At 36.9% G+C, this 23,937-nt stretch overlaps 2 protein-coding genes across 2 annotated transcripts; one reads left to right on the top strand and one right to left on the bottom strand.

The window, feature by feature from the left end:
• Positions 1 to 232: 232 nt before the first annotated feature.
• LOC143530624 (E3 ubiquitin-protein ligase RING1-like) lies at positions 233 to 3,799 on the bottom strand. The gene is made up of 2 exons (XM_077026110.1): positions 2,662 to 3,799; positions 233 to 508 (listed from the first exon to the last, which is right to left on the bottom strand). The coding sequence occupies exon 1, from the start codon at positions 3,679 to 3,681 to the stop codon at positions 2,668 to 2,670; it is 1,014 nt and encodes a 337-aa protein (XP_076882225.1). The 5' UTR covers positions 3,682 to 3,799; the 3' UTR covers positions 233 to 508; positions 2,662 to 2,667.
• A 3,723-nt stretch (positions 3,800 to 7,522) lies between these two features.
• Positions 7,523 to 13,732, top strand: LOC143530594 (DNA-binding protein RHL1-like). The gene is made up of 12 exons (XM_077026086.1): positions 7,523 to 7,902; positions 9,394 to 9,504; positions 9,680 to 9,766; positions 9,899 to 10,119; positions 10,195 to 10,293; positions 11,130 to 11,289; positions 11,403 to 11,442; positions 11,536 to 11,591; positions 11,965 to 12,013; positions 12,916 to 12,956; positions 13,151 to 13,195; positions 13,525 to 13,732. Exons 1-12 carry the CDS (start codon positions 7,579 to 7,581, stop codon positions 13,552 to 13,554), a joined length of 1,263 nt encoding a protein of 420 aa, XP_076882201.1. The 5' UTR covers positions 7,523 to 7,578; the 3' UTR covers positions 13,555 to 13,732.
• Positions 13,733 to 23,937: the final 10,205 nt, after the last annotated feature.

A 23,937-nucleotide genomic window follows, 5' to 3' on the forward strand; every position in this document is an offset into this window, starting at 1 on the left:
AAGGTAGCTTATATCAATGCTAATTGTAATTGAAATTTAATTTACTTTACTGTCAAAAACTATAAGGTTAAAAAAGAAACGAGAGCATCAAACATGTCCTGTTTTAAGAACAAGTGGTTATAGATATTTATGTTTTTGTGATAATTTATTAATTTATAGCAACATAAGTACAAGTATTATGTTCAAGCTCATGTCCAAAACAGTCTTGTGTAGTGTTTAGGTTCATGTAAAATTTATGGGTTCGGGGTCCGACCCGTCAACCAACCAACACAGCCCGTTTAGGAGGCCAAGGAGTTGATGCCAAGTTCTGTGTGGTAGAACATGTTGGTGTATACATGCACAAATTGATCCAAAAGTTTTATACAAAAATAAAATAATGAAAACCAAAAAAGATCCACAACCACCCAAAAGATATATCAATCTCTCTCTAAATAATCTTTCATGTATATAAATAAGATAAAGCTCACTGTATGTTCAACATAGTACACCACCTTCCACCATTCTCCACCTACAAAAGACTAGTAAACCATGAGAACTACATAAACACTCGTATATATAGCTGAGCAGATGTGGTTATCGAGAGAAAGAGAGGCACTTATGATGTCATGTAAACGCATTAAGAATCACATTTACAACAATACGTACAAGCTGTTTTGCAGTTCCTATTGAATGACCGCTATATGTGTAATATGTTTCTAAAGGCAGAAAAACACTTTAGCCCACTTAACTTCTACTCTTTGCACATGAAATCCTTGAGACATGCTTTAATTTTAGTAATATACAATTAAATAAACTTAAATTTCATGCAAACAAAAACTCAAATGTTACATGGTGTTCTTTTATAGCATACAGTTGGGTCGGTCATCATTTTATCGATACCAATATACCACAATATAAGTAAACCGAATTATGAAGAAATCAAAATTGTTCAAATAACATGACTTGTGTTGTAACAAACAAAATATAGATGACAATTTTCTTAGTGTTAGTGCAACTCACTGCAACATATAAATATGACAGATATTACTATTCTAGTGCAACAAATAAGTATGACTTGTCAGTAATTCACGGCATGTGTTGTGACCAATTGTTGCTTCCGGTCTCATTTTATCTTAATAAGAAAAGCAATTTCTTCTTGTTAGTTTATCCCATTAGTATTAATTAATGGGAAAAACTTCACAGTAAATTAAAGATGTTTAATTAATAAAAAGAATCAGTTCAATTTTAAATAAATTGATAATTTTTCATACAAATAAAGAAACTATTTTTTAGCTACCTAAGTGATGAAAAGTTGACTGCAATGCCATTCATAAGAAGAAGAAACATTTATTATGTGTTCTTCATGCTTAAATGAATCAATACATACATTATGTGCTGGCTGCTACCTAAAAGTCTAAAAACCAAAAGAACAAATCTTGAAACCATTTTAGTCCAGGAAATCATGTCAAGAACTTTAAGTCAATAAAAAGAAATTATATTTTTCAAATTAAACGAAATCACAGTGTGTATATGGTACATCGAATATTGCACATTGCTTATGCTTCTGCTTGAAATAGACCAAATAGTTATTAATAAAAAAAAAGTGCAAAATCAAGGCAATGAACCAATAATACAAGTAAAAAAAGAAAAAGCATGAAAGCAACTACATGTAATGTAAAGAGTAAGCATGCAGAAGCAGTAAATAAAATTAAATATACATGTGACGAATCAATCAAACTAGTATGTCTGATTCTAGATACAAAATAACTAACAAAACTAGTTCCCATTTTAAACTGTACTGAGGCCAAAACCGACTGAAAAGAAATGTGCTAGTTTGTTTCTTAGTTTTGATATGTTCATCCGCAAACATTGTTACCTTCTCTTAGGTTTCACAGTTTTGTAAATACTAAACATCAAACAACATACCTTAAGATAATCCATCCTTATTAAACTTAAAAACAGGACCTTGTAGGATCACATTTAATAACATCAAACAACTCATTGAGAATTTTTTTTATAGCTAACATGGGTCCTTAAATATTACATAAAGTGAACTATCATTTTCTTCCAGTGTCACTAGCTGACTAGCATAGATGTCAATAGCGAACAGCGGTCAATAGTGACAGCCTACATATACGCTACGTAGCGATAGCAATGAGATAGTGGGCGCTATTTGATGTTTAGCGATAAGGTATTAGAAAATTGTTTTAAGTGTTTTACATTAAAGTACACCACCAAAATAGCGATTATAATCAATAGACACCACCAAAATAGCTATTATAGTCAATAAAATCCCACCAAAATAGCTAACAAAATAAAAATAAAAATAAAAAAAATGCAAATGGTTGCTTTTTCTCGCTATTTCATGTGATTATGTCGCTGCAGACCACTTAGCGCTAACTACCGCTACTTTTGCTATAGTTGGCAGTACGAGCACTATTGACAACTATGATCACTAGCAAAAAACCATAAGCAAATAACATTAGGGATCAACTACATTATAAGTGAAAGTGCGCACCTTTCAAACTAAAGGTTTAAATAGGCACTGTCTCCTAATCTATGGAAAATATCCAGTCAATACTTGAACAAATAAAAAATGGAGCAACTAATTTCTTTTCTTGCACAGCATTAATATCAGATAAACCATAAATTAATAATACAAGTGAGAACATTCACACAAACCTGTAACTAATCAAGATCTTCTTGTCTAGCCTGATTACCACCACCACTCCCCTGATTACCATCTCCTGAACTGTTGTTCCCTGCTCCACTACCACTCGTCTCAGCAGACGCACCACCGTACCCTGCCAAAAACCCCGGCAGGTTTATCCGAAACCTCCTCGGTGTCGGCGGATTATCACGAGAACCTCCCGCAGACCCCGACGCCCCACCACCATCACTGCCACCAGAACCCTGTCGAGACTTACTCTCATAATCCGGATCATCCGTGGGCAACTCAAACCGACAAACTGGACACGAATTATGCATCTCCAGCCACGGCAAAATACAATCCGGATGGTATAAATGCTTACAAGGCAACTGCTTTGCAAACTCATCAAGCTCAAAGCTATCCTTACACACCGCGCAATCCGAGTAATCCGATTCCATCAGCTCTTTCGTGATTTTAACATCCGGAAGGCTTTGAACCGCCGATTTCGAAGCGGGAGGCGTCCCGTAACGGTTCGGATCGTTTTCCGCAAGCTGTTGAATCAATTGTTCCAATCCAGGACCGAAAAAGTAATCACCGAAATTTGACGGAACTCGAAAGCCTGAAGGATCACCGCCTGAAGGATCACCGTCCGTACTGTTCTCAATAACAAACTGAATATTAGCACCACCAGCTCGTAAAGTATTAATATGATTCTGTAGAAACGCAAACGGATTAAACTCGCCGGAGTTCTGAACCGGCCGAGAAACCGGTCCGTCAAACAAAGCCGACAGATCGCCGGGTGAAGAGGATGAGAACATGAGAGGAAAGCCGGAAGCAAACGGCGATGAATCGTCAAAAGCGAGAAACGGGTTCGGGTTCGGGTTAGGGTTAGGGTTTTCGTATTCCTCGAGGAATTCGCCGTTGCAATTAGGGCAAGAGAGTTCGGAATTAGGGGAATTTGAAGGTGTGATTGTGACGGTGCAATTGCATTCATGGCAGAAGTAAAGCTGAGGTGCGGTGCCGTGGCCGCCGCTGTGAAGTGTTTGTGACATTGTGGTGGTGTTTTGTTGTTGTAAGTTGAAGAAAGTGAAAACTGATTTAAAGTTGGGAGTGTGGGTGGCATGTTGTGTAAATAAGTTCCGGGTTTGTGGGCTTTTTCTTTGATTAATATGTTGTAAAACACTTGGGTCCATTGTTATTTTAATAATTATACTTAAACGTGTAATATTTTGTGATGGTAATTTAATTAAATACTAGTTACTTTAAATTCGTGCGTTGTGATAGACATAAGGTGGAAATTCGGTCGGTGTCAATAACGTGTTTGAAAGGTCTTACTGGTTTGAAACTTTAGATTAAATGTCTTATCTATAATATGTAAAAGAGTGTATGTAAAAAATAAATATATAAGTGAAGAAATAGTCAAAATATGTGTGTGTGGCTAACCACTTATTAATATTTTTATATGAGATGTATTTGAACATTTTAGATAAACTCACACAAGGCTATCGTGTTTAGATAATTCATACACATACTAAAGAATTGTCATACACGATAAATACATTGAGAAATCCTAGTTTCTTCCATTCATTTACTTGTTATGTGATATAAAATATAAACATAACTAGGACTAACTAGTAGTTATGGAAAAGTTTGATCTTTTAGCAATGTTTTGGATGATAGAGAAACTCCACTTGAAATAAGCAACCCATTTGGTTCAAAAAAGTTTTGAAAATGTTGATAGAAAAATAATATGATTACACAGATTATGTTTTCTGATGTGATCCTCTTTTAAGTTTTTTATTTAACTCTTGTTCACCCATTATTTACTGACGGGTAATATTATTGGTCACAGAAAATAAAGGTAGTCTATTTTTAGTGTTAAGTCACTCCACATGTCCTTTTTTTTTGTCACAGAAAATAAAGGTAGTCTATTTTTAGTGTTAAGTCACTCCACATGTCCTTTTTTTTTGTTACTCCGCGTCTTTTTAGTTAGAGTATCTTGATCTATTTATCGTGTAATGCTCATTTTTCATTTATCATTTAAACTGCTTTCCCTCTTGTTCCATTACTTATCATCGCCCTCATCACAAATCTTCATTCCTTCAACCACTATACTCCCCTAAATAAGAGATTAGCAACTTCTAGTTTTGAAATTGTGATCACTCATGAAAGTTTACAATCAAAGATGGTAGGGTAATAATAAGCTTGATTGTCACGTTTAAACATGTGAAATATAATCAAATCCAAGTCCCAATATACGATTAGTGTTGCACAAGCGTATTAACAACTCTTTCTTTAATAAACGATAACAGAAAGAAAACACAAAATAAACAATCAATCCTAACAAGCCTTTTATATGTAAAGTACTATGAGAACAGGTAATATAGAATTAGGAAACACAAAATGTAATCTCGTACTACCAATATTATTTGTTTTTGTCCCTAGTGGAGTGTCCGTCTCTCATGGATTTGTTTTTAGTTGTCTTGGAGAGACTTCCCAATATGTCACATATCCTGGTACTATCTACAGCTAACTACTGTCAAAACATGTTGGTCATTTAATAGATATGATATTTTGTATGAATCAAAAAATCTCTCATGCCTACGGCCAATGTGGGGCTTGCATAAGATGCTACAATATGTAATGTTAATATTCTCTGTATTATAACAATCACCCCGAGGGGGGTGGGGTCATCATCCTCGATGATGTTTACATCACCATCCCGAACGAATCAATAGTGGCTTTGATAACATTTGTAACATCTGACCCATCATACTGCTAATATTATCCGTTTTGCCTCTGATGGATTATCCATCCATGAAATCAGGGTCGGCCCTGAGAATTCATGTGCCTCGGCCGAGCTAAAAAGAATACGCCCCTTAAGCTTTAACGTATTAAATAATGTAAATATTTTTTTAAATGATGATTAAAATTATGGTAATAAACATAACCATTAGCAGTTTCATAATATTATAATGAGTTTATAACATACTAAATAGGCTAATAACTAACTGAGGATTTGTGAAGCTTTTCTAACATTATTGATAGCAAATTGGTGAATCAACTCTTTGTGGTTTATGCTCTATAATATCCCGTTCTTGATAGCTATCATCGTCAACCCACTAAATCTTTCTTGGGGCATTGCGGATCGTAAATAAGATTTCAATAGCTACAATTTCAAAAAAACTATTTTCTGCATATGCTATCATGACCGCTTGTATTCGAAGTCGACGTTGTTGTTATATCGCCATTCGTTTCATTTATTTATTACTTAACTTTTATTGATTAATTTCAAGTAATGGGACTTTTTTCAATTCTTAATGGGTCAATAAATCTGTGGATAATTTGAAAAAAGTGGGTCTAAAGGGTATTTGAGATTATAAGCGTTCGAGTATTTTATATATATAACACTGATAATTTTTTTAAAAATTTGTGCCCCCAAAAAATGCGTGTCCCGGCTGGACGCCCACTTCGCCTACCCATGGAGCCAGCCCTGGATGAAATCATTGATATGTTTTTGGTTGCCCCCGATGGACTTTCCAATATGTCACCCATATTGATACTACTTACACATGAGCAAGCTTAACTATGGAGTTATCATATATTTCATAACCAACAAAGCCCAAAACACGTTAATGATTTAAGAGAGAATTTTCTTTACGAGCCAAAAATCCTTCATGTCCACGACTGATATTGGATTTGCCTAGGGTGTTACAATAGGCCATGTTTATATTCTTTGTATCATTATAGGCCATGTCAACCATCCTTGCATTGTGGCTTCGAATCTCAAGTAATCGTTTATTAAACCGTGTACTATGATTTTTTTTATTCTTGCATCTCCAATCATTGCTTACAAATCGAGCTCCCCAATCTCACGAGACAAGGTTTAAACCATGTAGAAGTATTTGTCAAATCTTTAAATATATTTAGTGATTGACGCAAGCTCGTTAAAGAGTTGAAGCTGCGTATCATTTTTCTTGAAGAAGAGTGATGCCAAAACATCCACACTTCCTTTGGCATTGCAAGGTCTCAAATGTGATCCAAAAGCTAGTACTCGATCATGGTTTTCAATACAAACATAACTTTTTCTACCTTTATCTTCTACTTGTTGATCGTCCGTTAGTGTCAATTCTCGGTTACATTCAGTGTTGTAAAAATCGCTAGTCGGATAATCAGGATTAATCGGATCAAACTTTAATGTATAATTTTCAGCCTTATATATATAAACACACATTTTTATATGCAGTTTTCAGTTTCATACATACACAAACATATTTTGGTTGAAAATTAGTTTGAATGTCACTGAAAACCGTTGACTTTGGCCGAAACCTTATAAGAAAAAGTCGATTAAGTATGATAATCTTGAGTTTGGCAAGATTTGACCGATTAACCCAAAATTAATCAATAAAGTGATGCCTAGTCGGAATTTTAGAAACACTGTTTTTTTTTGAATGGCCAACTAAGTAACGCCGGGTACCCCGTACGCGGCCTCCATTGGCTAAAAGGTAGCCCGAGCCGGCCACTAGTCCGGACAGACGGAGCCCCTAGCGGTCCACCTGTTGAGGGATTCACCGGATAAAACCCGACCCCCACGCCCGCCAAACGGCACGACAGTGAGGAGCCAGTAAAACCGGGTGAGATCAGGACTCGAACCCTGGCAAGCCAGGGTCATCCCTCGTATCTCCCATATAAATTGGTAATGAGGTTTAACCCCCTACCTCTCACTTATAAAGTGAGTGCTCTATCATTAAGCCACAACCAACTTATCAGAAACTCTGGTTACCTAGTGTTTGACCTTGAACAACTTCCCACACACATCAATAATTAGAATATAAAAAGTAACAAAACACTAATTAGTCTTAATCATTTTATAATTACTCTGTTGAAACTAGTGAGTCAATTCACATTCAACGCACAAAACTTTTGCCTCCATCTCCACTCACACACCAATGGCGAGAGGCGGGAACTCGAAAACCGGCCGGTCCACGGCGGAGCCAACAAACCTCGAAGCAGAAGAACGTAGAAGACTCAGTAAACTCGCATTTGCAAACCACATACTCTCCGAAGCTCCGTCAAAAGCTTCAACCTTAGCTCTAAACCCTTCCAAAACAGTCACCAAACACCACGGCAGAGACATACTCCGTAAATCGAACCGGAAGAACCGGTTCCTGTTCTCTTTCCCCGGTTTACTTGCTCCGGTTTCCGGTGGTAAGATTGGTGAGCTTAAGGATCTCGGATCCAAAAACCCTATCCTGTACCTTGATTTTCCACAGGTGTGTTTAGAATTTGTAATTAATTGTTTCTGTTTATGATTTGTAGTGATTGAATTGGATTAAGCCAGGGCTTGATTGAATTTCAACTGTGTTAGCGGTTTTAATGAGGGCTTGATGGTTTATCTTATTGGGGGTGAGTTGAGAGATTATATGAACTAGGGGTGTAAACTAGCCCGAGCTTGTTTAGGAATTAGGCTCGATATCGGCTCGTTTTAGTTTAAGAGAGCTCGAGCTTGGCTTGTTTAGAGCTGTATTTTTAAAGCTCGAGCTAGACTTGTGAGTAGTTTGTCAAGCTCGAGATCGGGCTCGGGCTTGGCTCTTTTATTATTTATTAATTTTCTATTTATTTTATGATTATTTACTTATTTATATATAATTATATTTTATATATATAAATACTATGTATTATTTAATTATTTTTTATCATGTTTATATGTAATAAAATAAAAAGTTGTTATAAAATATATTAAATAAAAATCTACCTATACTAATAAACAAAAATAATGATGATGTGTCTCATAACCACATTCAATCTTAAATTTAATTCGGAAATTCCCCTCCTATTTTCTAATTTTTCCTCTCCTTAATCCATGTTATCCATGGGTCATGTGTTTAATTGCTATGATCCATTAGTTGTAACCCACATGAAAAAAAAAGGTATTTAATGCAATTTAAATCACAATAACTTTTACTAACCCACTACATCTAATTTTACTGGAGTATTAGATATTGAAAGTTTGAACATAATATAAAAAAAACATATAAACCATTGAATACTATAATACATTAAAAATCAAACAGGGAATTATTAAATTAGTTAAATAATGATTTACGAACCATTATCGTATAATAATTAGCGACCTATGTTTATAATAGATATTAGTTATGTGTGTACTTCAAATTTTGTTGAATAAATACAATATTTATAATCTTACAATTTGTAAAGCACTATTTAACTTACATTCGTATTGTTCATATAAAACATCTTTAATATGTTTAGGTACCAATGATTGATTTTATGTCACCTTAAAAATTATTTCAATCTTAAGAAAATGTAACATTTAAATATGTAAAATTTGAAGTGTGTGTGATTATATTAAAATTAATCTATAAATTCAAAAGAAAATCCATAAGGAACGTATGATTAAAAATCTAAATTTCGGTCATTTGACAAATCCTGTGTAATACATGGGTTCAAAAGCTAGTTATATATATATATATAAAACTCATTTAGGCTCACGAGCTTGTTTATTAAAGAAGCGTTTATGAAAGGTCAAGTTTGTTTAAGCTTGGCTCGATTCGAGATTTTAACAAGCCAATCTCAAGTAGCTCAGGAGCGGATTGGCTCATTCACATTTACAACCCTAATACGAACAAAGCTTGATCTTGTAGAGATTTTCATTGCTAATTGTTTGTTTTATATAGTTTGTGATTACTGGTGCATATGCTTGAATAATGAACTGATTGTTACTTGTAATCTTGTGTGTTTAGGGTAGAATGAAGTTGTTTGGGACAATTGTTTATCCCAAAAACAGGTACTTGACTTTGCAGTTCTCTAAAGGCGGGAAAAATGTGATGTCTGAAGATTACTTCGATAACATGGTTAGCAGCTTTACATATCTTGAATCTACTAATTTGTTGATTTAAATGTTCATTATTAGCGACCTTGAAATGTGTATGATTGTTCTGCTTCTTTTGAAATATGCGAAGACTTGAATATCAGTTGTTACTCAAATATAAGGTTTTGTATAGTTGTTTTGACATTTTATCTTTACAGATTGTGTTTTCTGATGCATGGTGGATTGGAAGCAAGGAAGAGAATCCTGAAGAAATCCAACTAAGCTTTCCAGAAAACATGAAAACGGTCAGTGTTCCTGTGAAATAGTTACATTTACATGCTTGTTAATTTGTTAATACTAGGTGTTACTTTTTTTTTGTCATACTTTCTGCTTTAATCTTTTTAGACATAATGTCGCAATATTTCATCTGGCTACAGGAGCAACAAACCGAGCATGATTTTCAAGGTGGTGCAGGTTCAACAAGTGAAAGAGTTCATAAAGTAAACCAAAGTCGAGTAACTGAAGTCAAACATCAGTCTCCTACACACGAACCAGAAACTGAATCCGACAGTGAAAGTGATCCAAAAGAATTGATTCAAACACCTACACCTGCAACTGCAACTAGGCATTCCTCACGAACTTCTGGAAAATCATATAAGTAATTATCTTTGTTTTAAGTTTGGATAGTTTTTGTGTTTGTGTATAATAATACTAAGGATCTTTTGTGGTATAGGTTTGCAGAATCTTCTTCTGCAGATGATGCATTTGATTTGGATGATAACATTGTTTCTTCTGATGAAGAAGATAAAGAAGTTGATGCTAGCTTAATCAGGTTTTTTTCTGGAAACATTTGATACTTATGCTATTGATTTCAACTTGTATAATCTTTGTTGATATCAGTGTATAGGTGATAATGATATATGGGGTGTGTTTGGATGCGTGTTTTGATACTAATCATGTAATGGTCACAATACGATAATTAGCTGTAAATTATAATGTAGGATATAGTGATCTTGAGGTGGGTTTACCTTTGAAGTTGTATTGATAACTAATAAGTTAAATTAAGTGTATGACAGATCCTAATTATTTAAATTGACCAAAAGGGACATATCTATATTTTGTTGAAGTGTTCAAAGTTTAAAATGATTGTTTTTTTTATAATAAGATAAGTTTTGTGTATGGCCAATTCTAAATATTTCAAAATGATGAAAAGGGACATTTTCAAATATTGTTGAAGTATTTCAGTTTAAAATATGTTTTTAAAAAATCAAATAGAACTCTTTTTTATGTAAAGCTTATTGTATAGAGAGTTCCAATAATTATTTCATGTAGCGTTATTAAGAATAAAAATGTGAGTAAAGGAGGGGTAAATAAGTAATCTTTGTTTTTCATAAATAAACATATATTGATGATGTAGGATTGAAACTGATTATCCAAAACTTATCATTATAGTTATAACTAGATTCCCTTTATCCAAAGTTCCAAACACTAAAAACTGATTATTATGACTTCAAGTTGCAGTAATCTAATAATAAGTTTTAAAATGCACATCCAAACATCCCCATAATTAATTGTTTTATGTTGATATTAGCAACTCAATGTCCCTGCTCTAATTTCATTTTTGTATTTTGTCTGTGGTCATCTAATTTGTATTTTTTTCAATGTCAGTGACACTAAGGATGCAACCGAAATAAAAGTGACCAAAGTTTCTGAAAAAGTTCCAGAAATTAACAAATCAGCAACAAAATCGAAAGACAGTTCTCATAGTAATCAAAATACTCTTGTGCAGGCCACTATTTCCACATTATTTAAGAAAAAAGAGGAAAAGGTCAGGTGTACATTTTGATATCTTATTACTTGCCTTCAATACAAAATTGAACATATACCTTGATAAAATGTTAGTTTCAATGACCTATCTTAATAAGCTTATGATGTTTACAGATGGCAACAAACACACCAGCTCGTCCATCCTCATCAAAAGGTTTATTTGTTCTCTATATTTTTGCTTAATTTGGATCTACAACTATTAAACTTGTTATGAAATTAATCACTAAAGTTCTTATTTTTGTTCTAGTTTCTAGGAAAAGATCGCAGGAGCCATCTTTGGAAGATAAGGCCGACCAAAGTAAAGTGAGAACCATCTCTCTCGATCCACATCTTATGAAACTATTAATTGCAAGTGGCGGTTTCGAATCACTTATGAACTTGTTGATTTGGCTGTGTTTTTATCTCAAACGGGTCAAACAGGTTGAATAAAAAGAGTTAGCTAAAAAGGGAACGGGTCAAACAGTTAAAAGGTCTATATTACTACTGCAATAATGCAGTTTTTGTAATCATAATCAACACTTTAGAGTTGAGATTTATTAAAAGCAGACAGAAGATTGTTGGCAGGTCAACCTAACCCGACCCATACTAAAAACACCCATTTCAGCGTGTTACCTGACCCACCCATTTGACCACCTTTACTCGGCATACCTAAATGAGTTAGCAATTGTTTTTGCAGGCAAGAACACCAAGACAAAAGGGAAAAGCAGTTAAAGAAGGAAAGCCTGGTATTTTGTCTCTCCCTCACTGACCCTTTTATATTATAAGAGTAAATTACAAATTTCTTCCTTTATGTATATACCCATTATGCGTTAGATCCTTAATGTTTACTAACTACACTAAACATCTCTCATGTAATCAGTTTGTTACAAATTACATTATTTACACTAGCAATCTTAAATTTTCTCGTTAAATACTGGCATGTGAGTTGCGCATGAGGGTTTTAATGTAAATTTGTCTCCCCTTTAAGTTATAATTGCACATAAGGATAAAGTTTTTTTTTTTAAAATATTGTAAATAACGTTTATATTTAGTATTTTTATTCATTTTGTATATTCCTCAATATGCAATCTTGTTTTAAAAATAATTTTTTTTTTGGTAAAAAGTTAAAAGCAAATTACAAATTTGATCTGTTATCCTTTATAATTTAGATTAAAAGGGGAAGGTATGTTAATACCCCTATCTGATCACATACTCACATGGGTTAAGAGAAAAGTAATGATTGTTACTGTATTGGATGTAATTTGTAACAAACTGACTAGTGATGTCTAGTGTAGTTAGTAAACATTAAGGGCCGAACGCACAACATAAAGGATGAAATTATAATTTACTCAAGGTAAAAACTATAAAGATAATATTTATTACCTTTTGCTACTATTTTTATCGTGTCCTAGATTTCAAGAATATTCCATTTTGATATGCATACATATTTGGATGTCTAGTTGTCTGCCAAACATATATAGATAGGAGATGCACCAAGTCACCAACACATAATTCTTAAAACAAGGGACCCATAATATAGAGGGGTGTTTGGATAAATGGATATGCATTTTGAAAAATGTGATATTGAATAATTAACTGTAATAAAATGAATTTAGTCCTAAGTTTAATATCTTGATATGCTTCTCAGCTGCAGCTAAAAAATCTACCCCAAGGAAGAAAAAGCCCAAGGTAACTAACTACTACATACAGCGACGTCTTTACTTAATTTACTCATAAAGTTTATTTATTTGCTCTTAATTACTTAAAATATTTCGACTTCTTTACCTAATTTTTCCAAAATATTTCTATATCTATTCGCTGCGTAGCAATATTTATAGATATTTGTTTAATAAAGTGCTTGTTTTTTTTTTTTTTTTTTTCAGATTTCTGATGATGAAGTTGAAGAGATATCAGATGATTCATCAAAGGTAAGACACCACAACTATAACACCTAGAGTTTTTAATTATTGGGATTTTGCTCAATACTTCCATGATCATATTTGAGATCTGACTTTTTTGTGTCATAACACCTATTTGATGAAATAATTTGCATTTAAACATTATGCCGCGACTGCCAAATGTGTGTGTTATATCACAACAAAAACGTTTTTAATCCCCTTTTTGAATTTTATAAACGAATAATGTTGTGTATATGATTATGTAAACTCTATTATTTAAATCATTAACATAGCCTAAATGGACTTGTAAATATGTCAAAGGTTACAACAAATAGTTTTCATAATGAAATGATGTGCAGGATTCAAGTGATGAAGATTGGGGTGCTTAATCCACTTCAAGAAGAGATTTCATTGTAGTTTTAAAATTTTTTAGTTCTTCATGTATCGAGTTTTGATTTTACACAACAGAAAATGCAGAGAGATGAATATATGGTCAAATTAAGTGTTTGTGTATGGATAGTTATTAACTATATTTGAATATTAACCATGTCTGTTTTCTAATAATATTCGAGTAGATTAGATGAATGTACGGGTGACCATAATTTGACATTGGCGGTTTGATCATTAACGGTAACTAGGTAAAACCCACCACGTTGCGGCGGTGTGGCAACGGGATTCGGTCAATATCAGTTCAATGCATCACGGATCCGATAGTCAAACAAAGATAAATCGTTGTACATCCAAATCATTATCTACACACGTTCAAAACACCACTGGCATTCATATAACATATCATCATCATCATCATCGTACTCAGTAAATCCCACCAATAGCAAAGCTGTAGTAAATCCCACCAATAGTAAAGCTATCATAGCAGAACATATGATATAAAAAAATATTTAAGAGTATGTTTATTCAGCTGGTAAAAGCAGCGCGTTGCGGCGCCGAGTCGACATAAATTTGATAGGTATGGTTAGTTTCGTGACGTTAATTGAGTAAACCCAAAAAATAAATTCGTCAACGTCGGCCCAACTACAAAGACTAACAGTAAACCCAAAAATAAATTTGTCAACGTCGGCCCAACTACAAAGACTAACAGAGTTAAAACAAAACTAAAACATCTTTAAAAAAAGACGACATGAATTCGGTCGGTATCGGTTAAACCTGCGTGTTGCGGCGCCGAGTCAACATAAATTTGATCGGTATCGGTTAGTTTCGTTACGGTAATGGAGTAAACCCCAAAAACAAATTCATCAACGCCGGCCCAAATACAAAGACTAACATACTAAAAACAAAAATAAAACATCTTTAAAACAAAAAAAGACTACCTGAATTCACGTAGTATCGATTAGGTTCATCAAAATCAAATATGCAATCTATCTAATATTTGCACATATAATTTTCTTAAAAAATCCAAAAGAAAACCAACAAAATTTCAGAAGGATTTCGTGATAGTACCAACAAAAAAAAAACCCGTTATAATGGAGTTTCGAGACTGCATGTTTGATAGAGAAGAGTTTTAGAAACTACAACACCGACCATCAGACTAACCCAATATATTGTTTGTTTTCCATATAGTTTATTTAAAAGGTCAACAACAAGCTTTCTAAAATTCGGTGGCATCGACAAACCACTTTTTATCTTATGTATAATAATACGTTCAACTCCAAGCCGTTAAAATTGAGCCATCATGTTATTGAAGTGCTAAAGCTATGTGGCCCATCCAATCGGCCTGTTTGGCTGTTTTTTGAAAACTAACATTTTCTTTTAGGTTGATGTTTAATTGCTCGTGTAATTTTCTCTTTCATACAATGTACTAGCTACCAATTAGTTATACAATATGATCATGTATAGTATTTTTTTTCCTTAAACGGTCGTATATAACTATATCACTATATGGGCATCTACCATTACTCGGCCTGCCTATATGTGCGTATAAAAGCTTTATGCCGGCCTGCGCATACAATGATATTCAAAATATGCCTGCCATGTCCTATAAGATTTACTGTTGATAAAAAACCTACATGGTATTATAAAATTTACTACCGAAGACAATTTTGTATGCGTAAGTCATTCATACCAATGATCAAAGTAATATCAATCATTAATTCAAGCAGCTTAGATACACCTCGACCTCCACCCTTAATTAACAAAATTATTATTGTACACATACGCCCTGCTTGCGGTGCGCGCATATAATGTATATATGTGTGAACCCTCGGGTGGGCAAAAGTAAAAGTGCACTAATTTTGACGTTATTTTACTAATCTCGTGAAAATAACGTTAAAAGTGGCGGAAGGTTAATCAGGCATCATGTGGTGGCGTTGATAGCCGAAAGACAAGGGCACATGCACCAATCAGCCGGTGTCCCTGATGATTGAGTGCTATGTGCCTTATGTCCAAGGCTTGATGCAAAACTACTATCGAGCCGGGGGTCTCACCGGAAGCAGCCTCTCTATCCCTATGGGATAGAGGTAAGGCTGTCTACATCTTACCCTCCTCAGACCCTACCATAGCATTGCTATTGGTGGGATATACTGAGTACGATGATGATGATGATGATGATTATTGTACACATGGAAAGTGAGTAGCCCACTAGCCCTATCATATACTTATAATACAAACAACATGGGGCAATGTTTTTATAATATAAATCTATATAATTACAAGGGAAATCACCGATATGATCATGCTGACTCACCATATTAACATGTTTTCCTTTGCAAAATAAAACAAACCAATAACAGGTGATACGTGATCCTTGAATGGATTCCATTCATATACACGATCGAGCACATGGGATCCACATAACGGCACATGCCTACAATTTTTTTATTTTTTACTATAAATTGAATAACAACTAAATAACCAATAGAAACAAACTTTCAATTTTTTACTAATAGAATTCAAAACCAACAATTTTTCCGGCAGAGGGGGGGGGGGGGGGGGGGGGGGGGGGGGGCAATGCGGCATGGGAAATAGAGGTGGCCTAAAGTATATAATAAACAATTGCAACATAGAATTTAAAATATCCGAAAGCTAAAAATAATGCATATGGGACATAAAATTTGGGAAAACACAAAAAAAAAATAAAATATATTCAATTAAAGTCACTTAATGAAAACATATAACCATAACCACAACCGAAAAATATCATATATTCATATTCACTTAACTATAGCCATCAATTTTATTCTCTTTTGTGTTTCCGAGTTGAGTTAAGCTGGGAAAAAAATATATACCATAAATGTAGGGGTATGGTATTAAACCCGGTTTTACGACCCTAAATTTATTATGTTTGGCTTATTTTATTATATGGACTAATACAATGTTATTGGGCTGAGGGGGTTTTGTGGAGGTAACTCTAACTGGGCTAGGCCCATTAGGGTATCATGATGGTGGCCATGAGGCTCTCTATATAAGGAGGTCTCCACCTCCTTATTAAAGGGTCATGCTCAATAAGAGCTACCACCACTTTTTTGTGTCTGTAAACAAGAGATCTTTGAGATTTCTTAGCAGTCACCTCCGCACCCCCGAAAAACCATTGCAGGTCTCAAGCAACCGGAGAAGAAGATCAAGACGTGGTTCGTTCATCTCGAAAATCCGTGGAAACATCGTCATGGATCAGGTCAGATTCATTTCATGCTTCGACATTGGCGCCATCCGTGGGACGGCAACGAACTACCCTTCGATCTCCCTCTCGGTTGTCAGATCTCTCCCAGGAAAAACCCAGATCTGGAAGTTTACAGAAAAAGGCTTCAAGGCTTGTTCTATTAAAGCTCAAAAAGATCCATAGATCTAAAGGAGGCTTCCAGATCTGTGCAAAAAGAAACTGCCTGATTCGAATGATTAGGTCTCCGGATCAGTGATGGTTTTAAATCCGCTCCGAGCTTCAGATCTATCTAGATCTGATTTACAGATCTAGATCTAGATTACAGACCTGGATTTTAGGTTTAAAATTGCAGATCTAACTCTTAAATTGCAGATCCAAAAATTACCAGACTTCCGCCGCCATGAACGCGCGCCCGCGGATTCTCACTCCGCAGCCGTGCATGTGCCGCCGCGGGAACCACCACGTGGGTTTCGCGCAAAAGACCTCCACCATGTGGGTTTTGCGCAGAAGACTGCCATCACGCATGCTCGCCAGCGGGTCACCATTCCGCCGACATACGTGAGCGCCCGTGGAAACCACCGCGGAAACCACCATGTGGGTTTTGCGCAAGAGACCTCCGCCATACACGCGCACTCGCGAGTCACCACTCCATCGCCGTGCATGCGCGCATCAGGCCACGCGCCAAACTTAAAGGGTGGGAATCCTCATAAACCCATCAGGCCAAGCGCCAAACTTAAAGGTTGGGAATCCTCGTAATATCCCATATGGCTACGCGCCAAACTTAAAGGTTGGGAATCCTCCTAATATCCCATATGGCTACGCGCCAAACTTAAAGGTTGGGAATCCTCATAATATCTCATATGGCTACACGCCAAACTTAAAGGTTGGGAATCCTCATAATATCCCATATGGCTACACGCCATACTTAAAGGTCGGGAATCCTCATAATATCCCATATGGCCACGCGCCATGCTTAAAGGTCGGGAATCCTCATAATATCTCATACGGCCACGCGCCATGCTTAAAGGTCGGGAATCCTCATAATATCCCATATGGCTACACGCCATGCTTAAAGGTCGGGAATCCTCATAATATCCCATATGGCTACGCGCTATGCTTAAAGGTCGGGAATCCTCATAATATCCCATATGGCTACACGCCATACTTAAAGGTCGGGAATCCTCATAATATCCCATATGGCTACGCGCCATGCTTAAAAGTCGGGAATCCTCATAATATCTCATATGGCTACGCGCCATGCTTAAAGGTTGGGAATTCTCAAAATATCCCGTATGGCTACACGCCATACTTAAAGGTTGGGAATTCTCATAATATCCCGTATGGCTACACGCCATACTTAAAGGTCGGGAATCCTCATAATATCCCATATGGCCACGCGCCATGCTTAAAGGTCGGGAATCCTCATAATATCTCATACGGCCACGCGCCATGCTTAAAGGTCGGGAATCCTCATAATATCACATATGGCTACACGCCATACTTAAAGGTCGGGAATCCTCATAATATCCCATATGGCTACGCGCCATACTTAAAGGTTGGGAATCCTCATAAACCCATCAGGCCACGCGCCAAACTTAAAGGGTGGGAATCCTCATAAACCCATCAGGCCAATGTAACACCCCGACCAAAGGCGGATTATACATCGGGGCGCCACATATTGTTTCATTACTCGTGACACTATTGGGTGTCAATATTTAATAAATACATTCATTCGCGCACGCGCAAAGTAACCATAAGATAACATAAATCATCATAAATCAATATATTATAAATCATAATATTCGAACAGCAATAACTTGTCTTGATACATTTTAATCTAGGTCCAAAATAAAGAAAACTTCCTACGTGTCCACAAGCTCCAAAACAGCTACTGCAAACCTGAACATGTGTTAAAATAAACGTCAAACACTTGCGTGTTGGTGAGAAATCAAGTTTAATACAATACATAGATAACAATAAATCTGCGCGCAACACGTGTATGTCTGGTGTTTAACAAGGGTGCAATCAGATTGTGATCAAGCCTAAATAGATCATAGCTCATAGTTCATAGTTCAATCCGTGCTCCCAAATGAGCACAAAAACAAGAAAACATCTGTGCAAGTGTAAACAAAGAAAACCGTAAACGATAGGTCTCCCGTGTTCATCTAATGGATCCATGAAAACTGCGGAATAGGCCGAACAAAGCGGTTAATGATACACACATACAAATAAACAGCCAAGTAAACGTCCTCAACACATGGGATACTGCGCGACTAAAGTTCATAAACAAGTTTAAGACTCAAGTTTGTACGAACACATGAACATCCCAAAACATTAAAAATAAAAAGGGATTTGGTACGAGATTACTCACTTGATAAACGGTGCGGTGCAAGATAATGCAAGAACCAACTTTAAACAAGTACAAGTTAACCTATAAATAAGATTATTGTTTTAATGATTGGTTTTAAGTCTTGATTATAAGTTAGCATAATTAATAAGTAAATTATTATATATAATATATATTACCGAAAAAGCAGGGCAGAACAGGGAGGAAGACGGAGGCAGAGAGGGAGGCGACAGAGGATCAACGGCAGAGAGCAAGGAAGAACAGGAGAGATTAAGTGTTTGTGTGTGATGTGTTAGGAAAAATAACATTATTATTTATAGAGAAACCCTAGGGAACACAATCCCTAGAAAAAGGGGAAAAGATCTCAAAAAGCAAAAGATTCCAAAAGCAAAAGATATCAAAAGATATGGCAGCTGCAGGGGGCAAGATAAAGCTGACAGGGAACAGTAAACAGGCATGGGCGGGTCAGATAAAGGTACTGGTCAAGCATGGAAAAGCAGATCTCAAAAGATAATGTCAGTCACTTTTTCTGCCAACCAATGGGGTTGGTGCGCATGCTGCGCCAAAAGTGGCTTTTCAGACATAAGATAGGTCAGGTCAACAACACAGGAGATAAGACAACACAAAAGCAAACGGCTAAATTAAACAGAAGAAAAGACTCAGGACATAGCGCGAGAAGGCTTGAGCGCACGCGCGAGGGCGAAGGCAGACAGAACAATCCTTAGCGCGTCGCGGGAAGGACTATTATCCTTAGCGCGCTGCGAGAAGAACTACAATTCTTAGCGCGTCGCAGGAAGAACTACCATTCTTAGCGCGCTGCGAGAAGAACTACAATTCTTAGCGCGTCGCGGGAAGAACTACCGTTCTTAGCGCGCTGCGAGAAGAACTACAATTTTTAGCGCGTCGCGGGAAGGACTACCGTTCTTAGCGCGCTGCGAGAAGAACTACAATTCTTAGCGCGTCGCGGGAAGGACTACCGTTCTTAGCGCGCTGCAAGAAGAACTACAATTCTTAGCGCGCTGCGAGAACAGTTCGCCTCGCGTATCGCTAGGAACAACTGGTCTTCACGCAGGCTTCCTTGTAAGGAGTCTGGCGCGTGGAGCTGCGCAGACAACCTTAGGCGGGAAGGAACAAAGGACAGCAAAGAGTAAGGAGAGAGGGAAACATGGCTTAAGGGCGGGACGGCGACAAGAGGGAAAAGAAGGCGGAAAGAGAGAAGAAGAGGGACGGGAAGGAAAATATATTATTATTATTAAAAGTAAAATATAAGTATAAATAAATATTAAATCATAACAGAAAGAGATCGCGTCAGAGAAACGGGTACCTGGGTCGGGTCGGATCGGGGCAGATGTCACAGTCTCCCCTACTTTAAGAAATTTCGTCCCGAAATTTATCTCGAAGTAGGTTGCGCAGAGAACATGTGCGGGTACTTGATCTTCATTTGATCTTCCCTTTCCCATGTAAACTCGGCTCCGCGCTTGGACTCCCAGCGAACTTTCACGATGGGGATGCGACTGCGCTTGGTTTGCTTAACCTCGCGATCCATAATCTCAACAGGCTTCTCAACGAAATGCATAGATTCATCAACTTGAACTTCATCAAGTGGAATGTGAAGGTTCTCGTCAGCTAAACACTTCTTGAGATTGGATACATGGAACGTTGGATGCACATTACTGAGCGCGGGCGGCAGGTCAAGTCTGTAGGCAACTTTTCCTACACGCGCGAGAATCTTAAATGGTCCAACATATCGAGGAGCAAGCTTACCTTTCTTCCCAAAGCGGACAACACCCTTCCAGGGCGACACTTTGAGGAGAACAAGATCACCAACTTGAAATTCGAGAGGCTTTCGCCTGCGATCTGCGTAACTCTTCTGTCGGCTTCTGGCAGTCAGCAGATGATCACGGATCTTGGCGATTTTATCGGTTGTCTCTTGAACAAGTTCGGGTCCTGTGATTTGAGCTTCTCCCACTTCGCTCCAACAAATCGGGGAGCGGCACTTACGACCGTAAAGTGCTTCAAATGGGGCCATACCGATACTGGAATGATAGCTGTTATTATAAGAGAACTCGATCAAAGGCAGGTGTGAATCCCAATTACCTCCAAAATCAAGAACACAAGATCGGAGCATATCCTCAAGAGTTTGAATAGTTCGCTCAGACTGACCGTCAGTCTGAGGATGATATGCCGTACTCATGTCCAAGCGAGTTCCTAGCGCAGATTGGAGAGATTTCCAAAAGCGAGATATAAAACGGCCATCGCGATCGGATATGATGCTCAAAGGAGTACCATGGCGGCAGACAATTTCCTTGACATAAAGCTGCGCGAGTTGCTCAACACGGTAGTTTTCACGAATGGGCAGAAAGTGAGCAGACTTAGTCAAACGATTCACTATTACCCAAATGCTATCATGTTTGCTTGCTGTCAAAGGTAACTTGGTAATAAAGTCCATCGCTACACATTCCCATTTCCACGCAGGAATTTCTGGTTGCTCGAGCAAACCAGATGGGCGTTGGTGTTCAGCTTTTACCTTAGAACAAGTCAGGCATTTAGCTACGAACACAGCAATATCCTTTTTCATGCCGGGCCACCAATAAGTAATGCGCAAATCCTTGTACATCTTATCAGCGCCAGGATGAATAGAATACCGAGATTTATGCGCTTCACTCAAGATATCAGCGCGAAGATTCTCATCAAAGGGAATCCAGATGCGATTGAGATAGCAGAGAATTCCACTCAGATTGGGCACAAAATGTGCTTCCGCGCCACACGCTAACTCGGCGCGAAGGTTACCATTACTGATGGATGCGCGCTGCGCGTCACGAATGCGCGATTCAAGGTTGCTTTGGATCGGCGCGAAGTGAAGCTGCGTGCGTGGCAAGATACAGTTAAGCTGGCAGGGTTTTCGGCTGAGCGCATCGGCTACCACATTAGCCTTACCAGGATGATACCGGATCTCACAATCGTAATCGCTGATGAGTTTGTTCCATCGGCGTTGCCTCATGTTAAGTTCCTTCTGATCAAAGATATGCTGAAGGCTTTTATGGTCAGTGTAAAGGATACACTTAGTACCATAGAGGTAGTGTCTCCAGATCTTCAAGGCAAATACAACTGCACCAAGTTCGAGGTCGTGAGTCGTATAATTCTTTTCATGAACCTTGAGTTGCCTCGATGCGTAAGCGATAACCTTGCCTCGTTGCATAAGAACACAACCGAGACCTTGGTTGGATGCATCGCAATACACAACAAAATCTTCATTACCCTCAGGTAGCGCAAGAACAGGAGCTTCACACAACAATCGCTTGAGCGTTAGAAAGACTTCTTCTTGCTTCGAGCCCCAAATATACGGTTTACTTTTGTGCGTTAGAGCTGTTAAAGGCAAAGCGATCTTCAAGAAGTTCGAAATGAAGCCATTAATAACATTTGGATTTGTAAGATCTTGACATGCATGAAAGATCTTAGGAAACCATTAATAACATTTGGATGTTGAAAATAAAAAAAAATAATAATAATAATTTGGGCCGTAGCCTCTTGGGGGGGGGGGGGGGGGGCCGATTTTATTTGGTGATTTTGGGCATTGGTTGCTTAGGTTGCATGCTTAGAACATTTGGTATGTTTGGATGTGTTATAACCGAAACCTAGACCTTGGATGTGTTGATTGTTGTTTGTGTATGTTGATTATGTTTATTATTCAATATGGTTGTAATAATTCATAATCTTAGGCTTGTGTAATTTATTTATTCATAAGTTGGTTTGTAATAAATAGATTAGTTGCATTTTCTTTTTTTTAGAAAAATATGTATTAGGATACATTTTTGTAAAAATTGAAGATGCAAGAATTGGTGGATTTGGGCCTTGGACCGAAATTTTGGGCTTGTTGGGCCTCACCGGCCCATCATGGGATTCAAGCCCATTAGGCCCATAAATTTCACTCTTGGGCCCAAGAAGACTTTTGGAAGTTTGGAGCCCATTAACAAGCCCAACAAGAACACAACAACTTGGAAAGGATACTTGAAGCATTTGGATGCAAGGTCAAGTGGGAGTCAACATTCCATCCTTGTGTCATGTTTTGTCCCTTAGGTGTGACTTATGACCTATACTTGTTTCGGCTAACAAGTATGGTCAAACTTAGCGGTTCTCGGTTATGACTATATTTTGCATGTGTTTGCTTGGTTGTTTGTTTTACTTATTGTAATGTGTGGTTGATAGATATTAGGATATCCAAACCGTCACATAGGAACGACAACAAGCATAAAACGGGTTCTAATATATATTTGGTAATATCGCGTCAATTAGTTTAATTAAATGGGTTTATTAAAACTAAGCGATTACTCACATATAATAAAATTGGTTTTATTATAACTTGAACCTTGAAAATTGGTTTTCAAAATCGCCATATTACTAAATGCATGTTAGGATATGGCATAATGTTTTTCAAACTAGAATATTGGAAAACTTAAAATCCCTTTTTCATAATTACCAAGGAAACAAGTCTTACACCATCCTTTTGTATGACACTTAACGTATTAGGGAACTTTAAATGGGATAAAGGTCACCTAACCATTTTGAGCAAACTAATATACTTAGGGTAATATTAACATATTTGTGGGATAAAGGTCACCTAACCACTTGTATGTTAATCTTACATGTTTATACAAGTAGGACGACTTGAATTGGAAACCATGTGATAAAGGTCACCTAAGCATGGGGATCTAATGGTGTTGATGGGATAAACATGCCAACACGAAATAAGGATTTCGAATGGTCCCATACCTCTAGAAGTTGCAAAAGGTTGCAATTGTCAAGATTGACTAC

Source organism: Bidens hawaiensis, unplaced genomic scaffold (assembly GCF_021521415.1).
Source record: "Bidens hawaiensis isolate Kalapana, Puna unplaced genomic scaffold, B.hawaiensis_p1.1 tig00008951_1, whole genome shotgun sequence".
Lineage (NCBI taxonomy): Eukaryota > Viridiplantae > Streptophyta > Magnoliopsida > Asterales > Asteraceae > Bidens > Bidens hawaiensis.